Source organism: Kwoniella shivajii, chromosome 5, assembly GCF_035658355.1.
Source record: "Kwoniella shivajii chromosome 5, complete sequence".
In the NCBI taxonomy this organism is placed as follows: domain Eukaryota; kingdom Fungi; phylum Basidiomycota; class Tremellomycetes; order Tremellales; family Cryptococcaceae; genus Kwoniella; species Kwoniella shivajii.
Window position 1 is genome coordinate 15,069 of NC_085912.1, and position 15,525 is coordinate 30,593.

General features: G+C 46.2%; 5 protein-coding genes across 5 annotated transcripts; 2 read left to right on the forward strand and 3 right to left on the reverse strand.

Annotated features, from left to right (window-relative positions):
- Nucleotide 1: 1 nt before the first annotated feature.
- IL334_003762 (uncharacterized protein) lies at nucleotides 2-2,355 on the reverse strand (the record flags this gene model as incomplete). The annotated part of the gene is made up of 5 exons (XM_062935488.1): nucleotides 2-906; nucleotides 978-1,667; nucleotides 1,726-1,736; nucleotides 1,793-1,880; nucleotides 2,076-2,355. 5 exons carry the CDS (start codon nucleotides 2,353-2,355, stop codon nucleotides 2-4), a joined length of 1,974 nt encoding a protein of 657 aa, XP_062791539.1.
- Nucleotides 2,356-2,857: 502 nt separating this feature from the next.
- IL334_003763 (uncharacterized protein) lies at nucleotides 2,858-7,134 on the forward strand (the record flags this gene model as incomplete). The annotated part of the gene is made up of 7 exons (XM_062935489.1): nucleotides 2,858-3,694; nucleotides 3,773-3,913; nucleotides 3,976-4,308; nucleotides 4,378-4,717; nucleotides 4,777-5,357; nucleotides 5,418-6,917; nucleotides 7,024-7,134. The coding sequence occupies 7 exons, from the start codon at nucleotides 2,858-2,860 to the stop codon at nucleotides 7,132-7,134; spliced, it is 3,843 nt and encodes a 1,280-aa protein (XP_062791540.1).
- Nucleotides 7,135-7,388: 254 nt separating this feature from the next.
- IL334_003764 (uncharacterized protein) lies at nucleotides 7,389-9,936 on the reverse strand (the record flags this gene model as incomplete). The annotated part of the gene is made up of 14 exons (XM_062935490.1): nucleotides 7,389-7,420; nucleotides 7,486-7,603; nucleotides 7,674-7,721; nucleotides 7,811-8,041; nucleotides 8,090-8,186; nucleotides 8,311-8,365; nucleotides 8,434-8,495; nucleotides 8,553-8,782; nucleotides 8,833-8,858; nucleotides 8,918-9,087; nucleotides 9,143-9,217; nucleotides 9,278-9,373; nucleotides 9,426-9,500; nucleotides 9,581-9,936. 14 exons carry the CDS (start codon nucleotides 9,934-9,936, stop codon nucleotides 7,389-7,391), a joined length of 1,671 nt encoding a protein of 556 aa, XP_062791541.1.
- A 994-nt stretch (nucleotides 9,937-10,930) lies between these two features.
- IL334_003765 (uncharacterized protein) lies at nucleotides 10,931-12,346 on the forward strand (the record flags this gene model as incomplete). The annotated part of the gene is made up of 8 exons (XM_062935491.1): nucleotides 10,931-11,030; nucleotides 11,106-11,162; nucleotides 11,233-11,319; nucleotides 11,383-11,429; nucleotides 11,488-11,562; nucleotides 11,635-11,690; nucleotides 11,752-12,006; nucleotides 12,070-12,346. 8 exons carry the CDS (start codon nucleotides 10,931-10,933, stop codon nucleotides 12,344-12,346), a joined length of 954 nt encoding a protein of 317 aa, XP_062791542.1.
- Nucleotides 12,347-12,699: 353 nt separating this feature from the next.
- On the reverse strand, nucleotides 12,700-15,015 carry IL334_003766 (uncharacterized protein; the record flags this gene model as incomplete). The annotated part of the gene is made up of 9 exons (XM_062935492.1): nucleotides 12,700-12,966; nucleotides 13,032-13,680; nucleotides 13,742-14,041; nucleotides 14,115-14,190; nucleotides 14,263-14,356; nucleotides 14,413-14,437; nucleotides 14,507-14,600; nucleotides 14,657-14,669; nucleotides 14,731-15,015. The coding sequence occupies 9 exons, from the start codon at nucleotides 15,013-15,015 to the stop codon at nucleotides 12,700-12,702; spliced, it is 1,803 nt and encodes a 600-aa protein (XP_062791543.1).
- Nucleotides 15,016-15,525: the final 510 nt, after the last annotated feature.

The window sequence follows — 15,525 nt, forward strand, 5'->3', positions numbered from 1 at the left end:
ATCATACAGCCCCTCCCATATTGACATGCATCGCGCCACCATCCTCTTCACTCTTGGCTAGATGTTCCAGGAATTCATCGACGTTGAAGTCCGGATCAACCAGCACTTCCCCTCCTTGACCCATTCCCAATCCATTCAGATTGTCGATTTCAGGTTTCTGACCATTTTCCCCTCCACTGGGGATCTGCAGCCCCATGGATCGGACAAGATCATCTATGCTCTCCTGTAAATGATCCACTCCCCCGTTCACACTGATTGCATCTTGATAAGATTTCATCAAATCGTTGGTGTTTTGCGTCAGTTGATCTTGATTTGGTATGGGCGAAAACAATGCCAAAGTAGGATCGAGGGACGCATTGTCCAGAGCTTGATTTTGTTGCTTGGGATATTGAAAGTTTGGCTGTGTTGGTTGGACAGGCACAGGAATCGCAGTCTTGGTATTAGGTGTCTGTAAGGCTTGACCTTGTACCGAGCTGTTAAGAGAGTTAAGGAACATTTGTGCTGCTGCAGGAGATTGCAGCAAGGAGCCGATAGTTGTCTGTAACAGCGAAGGATCAAGGTTGTATGCTGATGCAGCGGCTTGAGCGGAGTTCGGACTCAGCAATGGTTGCGATGTTTGCTGGTTAAAGTCAGGCACTTGATTGAACTGGTTTGGAGCAGTATATCGGGCTAAAGCATTATTATCCGTAGGAAGGAGATGATCCGAATCCGATAATGGAGAAAGATGATTTGCAGCAAGAGTTTGTTCCGCACCTGGCGTGATGCCTTTCGAAGGTGCCCGCGTACTGCCAGAAGGTGTGGACGAGTCGTCTTCCGTTGGTATCGTAGTGAAGCGTTGAGCCGACGATGACCATGCGTCTGGAGTATTGCCGGAAGAAGATCGTTTGAAAGGTGGAATGGAGTAGGCTTTGAAAGCAGAAACGACAAATCGTTTGTGAGGCCGAGCATACAGGTACGCGAAAGAGATAGTGACTCACTAGAACCTATCTCTACAAGCCTATCATCATCATCCTCATCTTCTTCTTCATTACCGTTCTGAATCATCCTATCTATACCAACCCTCCTTCTCTTCTTAGCACTTCCTCCAACATTCTCTTCAGCTTTCATGTCTTCCCTTGGCCGACCAATAGCACCTCTTTTCATAGCTTCTTTCAGCCCTTTGAGCCCTTCTCCTTCGGTACCAAACAACCTTTCGAGGAAGGAAACAATCAAGTCAATCGTCTCTTCGTGTTTTCTCTGCTTCTCTTGAGTCTCGTAAGCTTGTCTCCATAAAGCTTCATTTGACGCCTGCAGCTTTCGTAAGTCCGCTCCAATATTGGCTTGGGTTTGTCTGATAGCAGCTATGCCAGAATGAATTGCGCTGAGATCCAACACTTGTCCCGAAGGTCCGACTAATTGTCCAGCTTCACCTTCTACTGTTCCGTCCGTAATCAGATATTTTCCCGGCGGTGCAGCAGGAGTTACGGCAGCTTGGGTCGCAGAGCGAGTATTGAGCGATCCAGAACCGGTGGTAGGAGGTAAAGGTAGGTTTCCAGGGCGGTTGTTCTTTCTCGTCACTTTGGCAAGCAGATCTGGGTGTCCCTTCTTGAAAAAGGGATTGGCAAACTCCCAGAGTTCGACTGGTGTCTCATTCTTCAAAGCACCAGATTGAAGATGAGGGACTTTGTCTGTGAAGAAAGATCAGTAAGATGCCCTTATCTAGGTGATAATGGTCGCAAAACTCACGAAAACCATACCTGTGGTTCGGAAAGATCAGTGATGTATTTTGCGTTATCAAGCACTTTAAACTCACATATTGAGCTGCCTGACAAAACTGGAGAAATTAGAATGCTTGAACCATCTCGGTAAAAGCTCTCTACCGAATTGCTCGGCATTAGGCACTGTGAGATGAGGTGTCAGCGGGGTGTTTTGTATTGCCAGTCCGAAATTCTGTCCCATCCGGTAATGCAAGGTGTTCCCGATGATATCTATGTCACAGTCCTTTCTGCAAGCTTTAGATGTTGTACACGGCTTGATTGACCCCTCGTTTCCGGTAACAAGTATGGGTACTTGATCAAAACAAAAATTTGACTCACCAAAGAAGCTATCGCCATCCTGGCTCCAGTATATCAATTCATTCACGGTGTCGTCGCTGACCATGGTATACAACTTATTCAAAAACGCAGGTACTTTTAGAATCTCACCATTCTCATCCAAGTTCAATCCTGGTTTTGATACACCTCCGACGGAGCTGGAAGGAAGGGCATTTATCGATTTCAATGGTGATGGCGATTCAGACTTTGGTGATGTAGATGATACAGTGGAGATTGACGATGGTTTGGATGGCCCGGCCACGGCGTACAAGTTTGTTGTCATGTTGTTGAGCTTAATGAAGAGGAAAGGCCAGATAAATGAAGAGATGGTCTGGAATGAGAAAGATTTTGTCCTTCACACATCAATCGGGTTGTAGCAGTGGTCGTACACAGTTCTCTCGATGTCAAGGAATGGTCGGTTTCTGATAAGTGGGATTGTGTTTGCCAGATGAGGTGTGACAAAGTAAGATAGTACCTTGAATTATCATTGAAAGATTTTTAAGGAATGAAAGACATATATATTACGGAATGTGAGCGAGGAGGGGATAGGCGCACGCGTGATGAAAGGCACATGTCCCAGATAAATAGGCGGACCTGTCTGATCAGACCCCCCCTTCCTCTACCACGCATGCCTATCTCCACTTGTCTTTCCCCCCGTTCATGCGCGTCGATATGACCATCATTTGTGATTGTAACATTACGTACCACTTTGTATACAAGTACAACTCAGATGCATTTTCAGTCTCTTCTCATCTGAAACATTTCGTAGATAAAGTTCTCCCACCATGTCGGGCTCTGTACAGTCGGAAGAGGTCCCGCATGACTTGGACGATCAGCATGGTCAGCAGACAAGTGCCTCCCCGAACGAGGTTTTATCAAAAGGTTCGCCCAACGTCAAGCACCAACCGCAGCCTCCTTCACTTGCAGACAACGTCTCACAAATAAAGTCAGAGATCCTCACCTCATCAAGCTCCGCCGCACTTTCCTCTTTCCCTATCAGCGCTGCTGATTCTACCTCCGATCCCCTATCAGCGTCCTCTACATTATCGGCTCCTCTTTCCAATATTCCCTCATCGTCACCAGCTAAACGACGACCTAGACCTCCAGCGAAAGGTATTCTGAAACCTCCTCCTCCACCAACCAAGCCGACATTAGGTAATAGATTGAGAGACATAGTGGGCGGCGCTGTGAACACGGCTGTAGGAACCACCTCCCGCCTCTTCGACGCTCCCGATGAATTTTCTGCTGCAGGTTCAAGCTCTCTACCTCAATCAAGTTCGGCTAACCTTGGAACAAGCACATCTGCACCTGGGGGAACGCTTGCTTCTATATCCGGGAGATTGGCGGGCTTGGGATTGAGTAGATTTGTGGTCAATGCAACCGGTCCTCCTTCCAATTCCGGCTCGACAACGAGCTCTCCTCTTCCCGCAAGAAGCGTTTCACTGCCAGAAGCTGGATCGCCAATTATAGGTCCTGTCGGTACTCCTATCTCGACAGAGAAATCTAAACAGAAACAGCCTCTTAAAAGGGCTACCTTTGTCCTTCCCAATTTAAGCATAACATATCCTATAAGCTCTCAGGGTGAACCTTGGTCTGCTAAAGTGACAGAAGACAGAAGAAGAGTAAGTAATCAGCGCAATTTGTAAAATCAAGAAATGTATGATCGCAATGATAGTTGCTAATTCGTTTCACTCTCATAGATTGAGACCAACCATAGATTGTTATTGTCGTCAAGTTGTGGACCGCAGTATTGGAGTTCTCATAGACTAGTAATGTTATACGAGAGCGCATGTAGAGGAAGGGAAGAACGGCCTAGAGTAGGTATTGTGAGAGCGCTAGAAGTGAGTACCTGGGTTATAATCGTCATCCGAGTCTCTCCTGTATGCCAATGGTTAAGATATAGGTCATTCCGCTGCCGCCAAAAAGTCGACATATACATCTTACCCTTCGGCCCGTGGATCACACGACAATAGGCGTCGCTCTTCCTGCTGGAAGTCCCAACACATTAGACGCCCCACTGACCCGTTATGCTGCCGAATCTTTCGCCGATGTATTGTCTGCAGAATGGGGATTGATGGACTTGAAATTAGAGAATGGAGTGATAGAAGGAGAAGATGTTCTGAAGCCCATTCTTCACGCTCTTCTGATATCGGGGACTCTACCTTCTCTTGGTTTGGCGGGGAATAAGAAGATTAAAGCGGGTGGATGGAGATTGTTGGCTACCTTCCTGAAGCGTGTAAGTGATGCCATCTGATAGTTCGTGCTGCAAACCTTGAGTGTGTTGATACTGAACTGCTGAGTTCAGGCTCGCTCGTTGCGGTACATTGACCTATCCGACACCGTGTGGGACAAGAAAAGTGTTGAATACCTGGTACTGGCATTGGCCCCGACACAATTGGGTGTCGAAGACTCGTCGTTCTTGCCCGATCCCTCACTGTCTCCTGACCTTTTGATGGATAACACATCGACCAGAATTTCCTTAGAAGTCAATGGAGATGGGGATGGTCCTGTTAGAGACGCGTATGGTAGCTTCATACCCCCGGCCCCGTTACTCAAAGAAGGAGATGCAAATCGGACTTCCGCGGTCGTACAGACCCTGCGTCTGGATGGATGCGGACTGAAGGCAAACGTTTTGGAAACTTTAGGTGTGCATTTCCCTTTTGTGGATGAGGTGTATCTGCTGTCGCTGACTTCCGCTACACAGCCCAAGGTGTCCGCTCTTCTGATCTCAAAAACATCTCCTTGCGGCGGAATCGTATTGGCCCACTTGGAGCAGTCGCTCTGGCATTGATGATCAGAGACTATCCAGATTCAGTTTTGACAATGTCATCGTTATCCCCCGGATTAACCTCTTCAGGTCTGGTACACTCACCCCTACTAGGACCTCCATCTGACCCTGCGTCCAATCCGTGTACACCGACGACACTACCATACGCCGCTAGAACCCGAAAACCTCAACCACCCCTACCAAACCACGATAGGGACCTACCTCCCATACCAATGATTGTATCTTCTGCTACGGGCGGTGTCACTTCAAGAACCATTCCAGAAGGCTACAAACCACCTCCGCCTCCGAAACATCCTTTAGTAATGCCCGGTGGTGGTAATTCAGCAATGCAAGAGGCAGGCAACTTCACAGTATCAAATGCGACAGCGGAAGGGAGAATGTCAACGATGGAGTCAGGTGGAGCTAGTATTGCACTGCAACGCAGTGTAAGAGCTTTAGATGGCGTCGAAAGGATCGGGCGTTTACTGACTTTAGATCTGAAATCGAATGAGATCAAAGTGAGTTTTTTGTTTCGGTTTTAGGTATTCAGACATTTATTGACATCCTGTGCGCTTTAGAATGGCGTCAGTTACATAGCTCAAGTACTGAAACGTAATCGCACACTGAAGGTTCTCAATCTGAGCGATAATCGAATCGAGACTTCAGGCCTGGTAGCTATTGCCGAAGCCCTCAAATACAACTCGTCGCTTGAAACACTCGACCTTAGCTCAAACCCTTGTTGTGGTCCTAGTGGAGAAGGGATAGCTGCGTTGAGAACCGCTTTCACCGTCAACACCTCTCTGAAAAGACTATTTCTCGCAGATACTGGCCTCACTAACGACGGAGCTATATCACTCGCCGAATTCTTGCCTGAGACTAAATCACTTCTTCACCTCGATTTAACGAATAACTCATGTATCGATACTGCTGGTATATTAGCCATTTCAGTGGGACTAAAGTCGAATAAGCTAATCAGATGTCTCGATATCTCGATTCCGCCGAATTCGCCTGATCTAGCTGGTCTGTCTCAGAACATCCTTCAAAGCTGTATACGCAATACTGAGTTAGCAGTTGAATCGAGCAAATCACACCAGGAGGTGATCTGGGGACCTATCAAGAAATCGACCCTAGTCAGACAGGTCAAAGAAGCCGATGAAATGCGAAAGGAGCAGGAAAGATTAGCACTGGCACAATCACCGGAAGGATTGGCAAGAGAATTCGTGTACACCTTGCGCCCTGAAAGAGTAGTTGTAGTCACTGAAGAGACGCTCAACGATTTACAAAAATGGTTTGAAGCTGCAGCAGTATACAAGAAGAGAAGCTCACAAGCTATCAGGTGGGAACCTGGACAATTACCAAAAGAAGAGTTTGAAGAATTGGTCCAGCGTTCAAAGGTTCTAAAAGAGAGAGTTGTTGATCAGATACAAGAGCCAAGTACCGATGATCGAATGTTAGAACATTTACTTGGTTTGAACGATATGTTGACTAATTCTATCGAATTTGGAAGTACTTTCGTTCCTCCTCCAAGATTGTTATTGCCTTCACAAATCGTTCCTACGGAATCCTCTCCTATTCAACCACAAAGACTTTATCCGCAAAGAAGACATATGCGAATCTCATCAACCGAGATATCCAGTCCTAATTTTTCAATTGGTGACAGTGATAATGATGACTCTGATCCCGAAGAAATCAATGAGAACAGCTTTTCTCAAAATACCCCTACAAAATCTCCTGCTAAGTCGAATCGTCTAATAGCTTCAGGTCTAGGCTTAGGCTCAATCACACCTATAAAACACAAACCCTCCATCAGTGGAGAAGAACAAGAGGAGGGATTCCTCGAGGCACAAGGAAACGAAGCATCACCTATCACGGGATTACAGCCTTTAACGTTGTTCAATGGGGAAGACCATTTGGATGATCTGACTTCTCCAACTGAGCAAACAAGTAGAGCATGGGTGGAAGAAGAAGGTGAGATTTTCAGAAAAGGAATCAAATTAGGTGTGGTCGATGATGAGGATGACAATCTCGGAATGAGCGGGGAGAAAGGTGAAGTCAGCGGAGAAGAACTGCGCAAAGAAGTGAGTAAGATTGTTTCTTCTGATCATGGAGAACGGAGGATATGTTCACACTCTTCACCTCTGCAGTTGGCGTTTTATGCGCTGACACAATACGAACGAAATGTAGATCCTTGACACTCCGGTCGCTAGAAGTCCGACGAGGCGAATAATAAACGAAGATGGCGAGGAAGATGAGGAAGCGGATGATGATACGGAGGTACCTGCAGTGGAAGTTTAGCACTTCATGGTCGCGGCTACGCTGAAATCCACGTCCATTGAAGATACCATATCTTTAGGTTGGAACATGCTTTGCGGTTGTCAGATCCTGTCTCTGATTTTCCTCATCATACGACATTACGACTTTTGACGAGAAGATCATGCATATATAACGTTTATTTGTCACATCCAGAATGCAACTACCTGCACTCATATTCAATGGACCCTTTTGCGTACTTCACGAGGTTCCTGACTGCCTATTCTTGCTGCTATCGGCTAAGCGACGAACTGGAGCTCGGTGTCAATAGCTACGTGGTCAAATGACTCTCAGCACATGCTATTGATAAGCCAACGAAGTAGTATTGACACTCACGATGACAAGCTGACAGTTGGGGTTTCTGGGTATATTTCCCTTGCATCTCTTCTCTAATACTAGTCAAAAGCTGCTGATAGCTTTGGTTAGGGTATTTCGTGAGCGCCGCGATGAACGCCTAAAAACCAAATATGAACGATACGATTAGTATGCGAGTCACTTATAGCCATGGGTCATATTCGACTCACATATGACATAGCACCTGTAGCTTTACCTTCTTCCTGAGTATCGGCGCTCTACAAGTTGATTTTAGCATTTTCGCACGTATATGGCACGGAGCGACAGGTCTTCACCTGCTTGCAAAAAGGGGAAAGGGCTTACTTACAGTTTGATTATCTTTACATCCTGCCCACTGGATGATGTCAGCCGGACTAGTGTTTGTTTTTTTGGTCTTCTGATCTGCTTTTTTCGCATCGAATACGGATTTAGCAGCTCCAAACAGATTGGACATGATTCCCCCCGTATCGCCTCGAAGCACGTCCATACCTGCGCCTAGTAGTCCTTCTTTGGCTTCAATGAGAAGATCAGGTTCTTTGATTTTGCCTTCAGGAGAGTACTAGGCACCTTCGTTAGCTAATGCGTCGAGTATCAACGTTAGACATACCACGTAAGGCAGATCCATGACAGTGCCAGAGTGGCAAGAGTCGAAGATAGCTGTTAGCCGACAGCCAGCGGGAAGAGGTCGGACGAGAAGGTCGTGTCTAGATGCAGTAGATGTGGTAATACTTAGATACAGTCTTGTATGACCATGTTCAAAACTTACACTAGCTCAGCAAACCCAATCAGCACCAAAGTGGACTGAGTATAAAGCGTGGCTGTGAATACTTACTATCATCGTCGATTAAAAGACCTGCACTCTGATAGTCCAAGGGACAGATAGCTATTGATAGAAAGTGTCAATTGTGGACGACTATGTGTACAGCGGGATTGCCATAAGGTCTCACGCACCCTCGTCATCGTCATCTCCCTCGTCGCCGTCCGTGTCTTCGGATTGCGTACCGTGTCCAGAGCTAAAACGAAAACTAGGTTGGTATTGCGCAAATCCCCTCATTGTTTCTCCAGCTTACTAGTGGAAAAATAAGGCGTCATCTCTTTGAGCTCCCTCGACGAGCCATTGCATGCCTCTGATAATGTTGTCCCTGGTCGGGGAGGTCCTCGGATCGATGGCATCGTCAGTCAACATGACGATATCTGCAGGTCGATAGCCAAATCGTTCACAAATGAATTTTTGAACATTGTGAACATCGTTAATACATCCGTTAAGCTGTCCAGAGGTTCCAAAGTAGTTGATGCCAATCTAGCGCAATGCATAAGTTCTGCTGCGAGAACAACTGTGAGTTGACTTACTAAAAGAGCTTTTCTAGTTCCGCTACCTACGTTTGTGCTATTGGTTTAGTATCTCAATCTCTCCCTCAGGATACCTTAAACTCACACTTGGAATACTCGAAGAACGCTTGAGCAACTTCTCCAGTCTCAGGATCTGTGAATGTGGGTCCATAATGATGTTGTCGGGGCTGTTCATCATCACTCCCCTTATTGTACTGATCACCGTATGGTGGTTGCGGAGCTTGGTATTGTTGGTAGGGTACATATCCCGCTCCACTGAGAGGCATGACAATTGAGCATTCACTCGTACTTGCTTGATCAGAATACTCACGTAGGATGATACTCTTGTGAAGGTGGTCCTGGCGGCGGGATCAAATTGTAGTAGTCACCGTCGTTGGCTCGATAACTTTAGTAGTGAAGGTCAACTGGTACTCGTTTCATGACAGTCAGAAAGGGATGCACTTACTCGCCACTGGAAGGAGCTTGGTCATGAGATCCTTGCTTATATCCCTCGAACTGCTGAGGAGGAGTCTGATGTTGTTTTTCGAATCCACCCAAAGCCCTACGCAAAAGGTGAGTCTGCTCAGAATGGAAGTATAGATGCGTTCACTCACATGGATCCCAATCCTTCGGCGGCGAAAGCTACGTCATCATTATGTCTTTGCTCAGAGCTACCATCGCGATAGAATCTGGAAACGGGACTCATCAGCCCATGTTTACGCGAGGCGGTCATCATCATTAGCAATTTAACCATTACACCTGCACTCACGGTTCCTCAACTGGCGCATAAGCTCTCTCAGATTCTTCCACGGGTCTTTTCGTCTGCCAATCTTCTTGTCTATTATCTCTGTAGTCTTCATGGTGCTCGTGTTGCTGACGTTGGTACTCATGACTGCTGGAACTATGAGAGCTGTGTCGTTCATGATGTTCAGTGTGATCGTGATGGCTGTGATGGCTGTGGTGACTATGCCCGCTACTGTGGTCGCTGTTGCATTCACTATCCTCGTGTACTCTATCCTGCCTGAGTGGCGACTCATATTTTTCATGGTCTGATCCTCTGTCGCTGTCGCTGTCGGAACGGTGACTTCCCGCGTCTTCGTACGCCTCGTATTCGTCGTCTGACATGGTTGAATGGTTACTTGGGTCAAATATGATACGGGACGATTATTAGGTGAATCAAGAGAAGAAGAAGAAAGAGAATAGAATGAAAAAGATGGATGACGATGACAATCATATATGTATATGCATATGCATACGTGGAATGTGTGTATGTATCATCGTCGTTGGATGTGTGTTTCATGTTTTGTTAGACTGAAAAACGATCAGTGCTCATTTGTACATTATCAAAGTGTTTCAGGGGTTTACACAAAAGGAATAACTCATATTCCCATGCATTTCCACTCAGATAGCTGATGAAGCTCACAATGGGCCTTTGTCGAGTTTGATGTTTCCCAGAAAACGTTGTGAATGTGATCTCAAAGCAGTAAGAAACAATATGTCAAAGACACGACATGGTCGTCAATTTACCTCCGGATGTGTGACTGGTATTGCAGAGGGAAACGATATCCTTACCATTGACCTAGCCGCAAGTTGTGATCGTCACACACGCTTTTCACTACCTCTTGTGGTCTATAGTAATATGGGAGAGAGGTGTTGAGGTCGAGACCCGAGAGACATTCTCCCAACAACAGAGCGTCCCTAAAGATAACAAGTCCTAGCCCCGTTGCATAGCTTACTGATCTGATTATACGCATGGAGATGTGCAATTCACGTCAATGATCGAGGTCAAATGGTGTTTCCTGGTGACTGTGTAACGATTTCAACGGAGCTGCAGATCATCCCAGAGACGAGATACTGTCTACTCGTACATAGTGCATGATAAAAGAATATCGACTACATTGTCTGATGTTGAAGAGGAATGCATGTTGTGGTGTGAATGTTTGATTACGTCATCAAAATGGGAACATCCAGGGAATCGCAAGTAATGGATCGTCATCATCCAACAGCGTGACATCTCTCTCTCTCTCACAATCTCACTGTCTTCTCTCTTTGTTCTTCTTCTGGTCATCCAGTCACTTCTCCTACTCATATACACTCACGGCACACATACACATCCACCATGTCCAGCTATGATCCTACTCCCGACGAGCTCATCACCCCGTTGCAGTTCAGGGAGTCGATGAAGTTGGTCAGGCTGCAAATCGCCATCCCCATATCCGGCAAGTGACATGTTCGACCTTCATTAACTTTAACGAGGCAAATCAGGCTATGGAAGCTGACTCTGATGTCTTCAGTCCTTGTGGCTATGGGTGCCAACATCGTTTGTGCCTTAGCTATTAAACCAGGATTGTGTGAGTTACACCTTGTTTGATATGGTTGATAAGACTTTCTTTTAGCTGATCTTAACATGTCCTTGTCCAGCTGGAATAAATGCTCTTTTTCCCACTTTGCTATCCCCAAATGCTACAATGGTCGGGATATACTGGGCTGTCTTGTATCTTCTTCAAGGTATGTCTCGTCATATAACAATGTGAAAAACAATAAAAAAAGATTGACATTTTTCGAGTACAGTTGGCTTTTGTTTAGTTCTCTTGTTAGTCAGGAAAGATGTAACAAAGGTGAGTCTAACGAGACTGTACTGTGTGAATATACGGGATATGCTGATTCTGGCCGCAGGAAACCCTTATTAACGGTGTTGGGCTTCGTTTTGCTATTTCAAACTGGTTACAAGCGATATGGGCGGTTTTCTTCGTCAGTAACGTCCCTTTCTCCTTCGTGCAGATAAATCAATCAATTCTGGTGCTGATGACAGGATCCGTACAGACCCTACAATTCTTTTGGGGCGCAGAGATAGTCTTAATACTCAACGCTATCATCCTGTATGCACGGCTCCGTATATAAGAATCATATTCGAGCTGATGTCTTGTACAAAATTTCCAGTATATCTATCCACTTCACGCTCTTATACTATCCAGTTACGCTTCGGAGACCAATCGACGCCATCTTCATCCATGCGCCCATGACGATGTTCCTTGCAATCCTTTTCGAGCTCGACTGGCTACATAACGGGTTCGTAGCCCTTGGCTGGTTCATCAAGACTGAGACTGCCAGGGAGAAATATACATGGCAAGCTGTGGCAGCTGTCGCCGCTGTCAACGTCATCACTGCTGTCTGGGCTGGTGTGAAACGATTATAGTGAGCTTTTGTCTTGGCGCTTTCAACAGTGTATCGAGTGGCTGACAGCTCTCATAAACCTAGTTTGCTTACAGCAGCAAGTTTGTACCTCCTCTTCACTCTCCTCTTCTCTTCACCTAGGTCAAACCCTACTTTACCTACGACTGCTTTACCTAAACCCACCCCGCTCCTCGTTACTCTCATCATCTGCTTAGTTCTTCACCCCATCGCCTTGGTTGCCGGTGTAGCTTGGCAAAGGACCCGAGAGCGAGAAGGCCGAATCAGACTAGAAGAAGAGGTGGAGAGAGCTGAAGAGATAGAAAGGGAGGCTGACAGAGAAGCCAGAATCAGAGGTGCTTGAGTGTAGTGCTTGAAAATTGAATGTCATTTTAGGACAATATGGAGGCTGACGAGGGGTGAAACCGTCGGTGATTGAACATTTATACACGCCGTAATCGTTGGCGACATTTGGCTTGCTGGCTCCACTATGTATGATGAGTTTCAATTTCGAATATGCTGCATGCGAGACGCGATGAGCATCATTTGCCTCCCACACAAGTTGTATACGTCCGAGCCAAATACTAAGCATATTATAAAGTAACTCGCCAAAACGACAACTTATCACGACGCTTCAACTCAACCACAACCTTCCTCATACTATCAAGACATCTGGTCTATGCTATCAAAGAGACTACCGCTCCACAGCCATCCGACTTACGCGCTAGAGAACAGAGTTCTATAGACTCGGATATATAACGGAGCTTTCGCTCTCTCCGCTCGATAGGCTCGCATATCCTCCACCGTGAGCCATGATTTTCTTCCGGTATCAAGATCGATCTCATGGGCTTTCCTAGGGGTTTTTCGTTTCCATAGGTAACCAATGATGTAGAAGCCTATCATAATAGGTGCAGCGAGATAGGAGATGAAGAATGATTGAGCTCTTTCGCCAGCACTGGTAACTCCGCCGATAGGGAAAAGTGCCTTTAACGATGCGATTAGCTGAATCCTATAGCAATAATCCAATAAGGGAAAAACTTATAACTTACGATGTAGAATTGAGCAATGAGGATGATGACGAGGAGTGTAGCGCCCAGCCACGAGCCATAAACACCGCCCAGAGCGGTAAATGGCAGCTCTTCAAGAGAATGACCTTGCACCTTCCAAGCTTTTCTGAATCTGATGTGAGTGACACAGATGGAAAGCCATGTGATGAGTGTCGAGAGACCTGAAAGCGCTACAAGCCAATCGAAGACTTGACTGCCAACATCGGCACAGTTGATATAAGCAATGGGAGCAAAAGCTAAAATAGCGATCAATGACCAAAGTGGTCTACCCGATTTGTCCACATAAGTAAAGATTCGGGGTGCGTAACCAGTTTCGGCAAGAGCGGTCAATGTTCGTGAACCAGCGTACACACAGGAGAGACCGATCGATAAGACTGAGATACAGATGGTGAGGTTGATAATATGGTTCATTCCCTTGATTCGAGCTCGGTCCATGAGGATGACAAAGGGTGAAATGTCCGAACCACTACCATTGTACAGACTATCGTCGTCCGATCGAATTGTGAGACCGACCAAAGTGAGTGATGTAATGTATATCAATGTTATACGCCAGAAGGTGTTTTTGACGGCAGAAGGCATGGTCTTTCGAGGGTTAGGGGTTTCGGTTGCAGCAAGACCAACGAGCTCAGTACTGAAAGGACACATATATCAGCTATATAGCATTGGACGACTAGGTCCATGATAAGACTCACCCCGCGAAAGAGAAGGCAGCGGTAACGAATACAGCGCAGACTCCTTTGAACCCATTAGGGAAAGCACCAGGGGCCTCATGCCAAAGAGAAGCGCCGATGTAATGGTCGAAATCACCACCTGCAGGACCTCCACCACACACACAGACGATTGCAATTATGATGTAGATCACAACAACGACTAACTTCAAGCAAGACGACCAAAACTCTTCTTCTGCGTATCCCAGAGTACCGAATGCAGACACAAGAATGATGAGAAGCATGAAGATTGTGATCCAAGCAGCTAACGGAACAGCGTCGGTCCTACAAGCGCAAAGTAAGCCTCTAGCGTTCTATACTGTCGGACAGGATACTCAGGTGACGGTTATTAACCTACCAATATTGCACAGTAGATCCTGCGACGGTAATTTCAAGAGGCAGCACTACTGCCCATTGGAGTACATAGTTCCAACCTATTCAGTGCTTCGTGTAAGCTTTTGGATGACTTTGGACGTTCAAAAGAATGAGAGAAAATTCCTACTAACCCATACTGAATGCAAAACTTTCATCAAGCATACGGGATGCAAGGGTGTAGAATCCACCGGATACAGGATAGAGGATGGCCATTTCGCCCAATGCCTGAAATAAGAACAGTCACATTAGCTTATGGCGCTAACAAGATCCAGACGACTGACTTGGGTGACGTTGATCAACATCACACTACATATCTACACGTCAGCAACAGAGCTCTCAATACAGCAACTCGGCGATCCAGGGTGATTGACTTACCCCATGATAATCCATGCAAGCAATATACCGGCGGGTCCACCATTACCTAAAGCAGAACCTGATCCAACGAATAAACCGGTACCGATTGATCCACCTGCAGTTGGACGCAAAATGAGCTCCAAGTCCAAAGCAAAGAAGGCAAACACTCACCGACAGCGATCATCTGTATGGGAGAGATAGTCATCAGCGCAGTACTGGATCCAGAAGGGGGAAAAGAGACATACCTGAAGATGACGATTTTTCATCTTTTGTTGCAATAGAGGGTTATCATGTTGCATAAACTCTGGAGGTATGTCTCCATGAGAGACCAGACCTCGAGTAGTACCCGGTGCTCTCTTGAAACTCTCAAGATTGAATCCCAACCGAGTGAGGAATTTCTCCTTTGAGGGATCATAGTAAACGTCTTGAGCTTGATCGACAGTGACTTTATGACCTCCAGCGATACCGCCAGCTCCGCCAGTAGTCTTCTTCTCTGCGTCTGCGTAGTGACCGTTTTCCAAGTCGGACATCTTGCGATATGCGAAAAAATGGAAGAAAAATGGATTGATGAAAAGGGGAAAAGAACAAAAGAACAAAAGGTAGCTCAGGGGATAACTTCTTATGTTTTTCTGAATTGGTAAGACGAGGGACAAGGAAGCAATACTGCTCAAGCGTTCTCTCTCTCATCCACCGGGGAAAATCCGTCATCATGGCATAGAAAACGTTATCGCTCGAGACACACACAATCAATCTGATTGGCTTATCTGATTGTTCGCCAAGATAAAGCTTCGGTAAAGGTTGTACTCAGATAGTGAAAGTTTCAGATTGAGGTAATCCGCTACCTAAGCGTGCATCTGATTTTTCTTGGAAGCTCTCGCCTTGCGGACGATATAGCTCGAGACGAGAAGGAGTATAAGGATCCAGAATTACTTACCCGAAAGAAACGGGGTCTTGGATATGCTTATCTCTTGTGCCCGTAGGAAGTGAGTCTCTGCCTGCGTGCGCGATCTCCTTTCGAAGCCAAACACGATAAAAGGGGG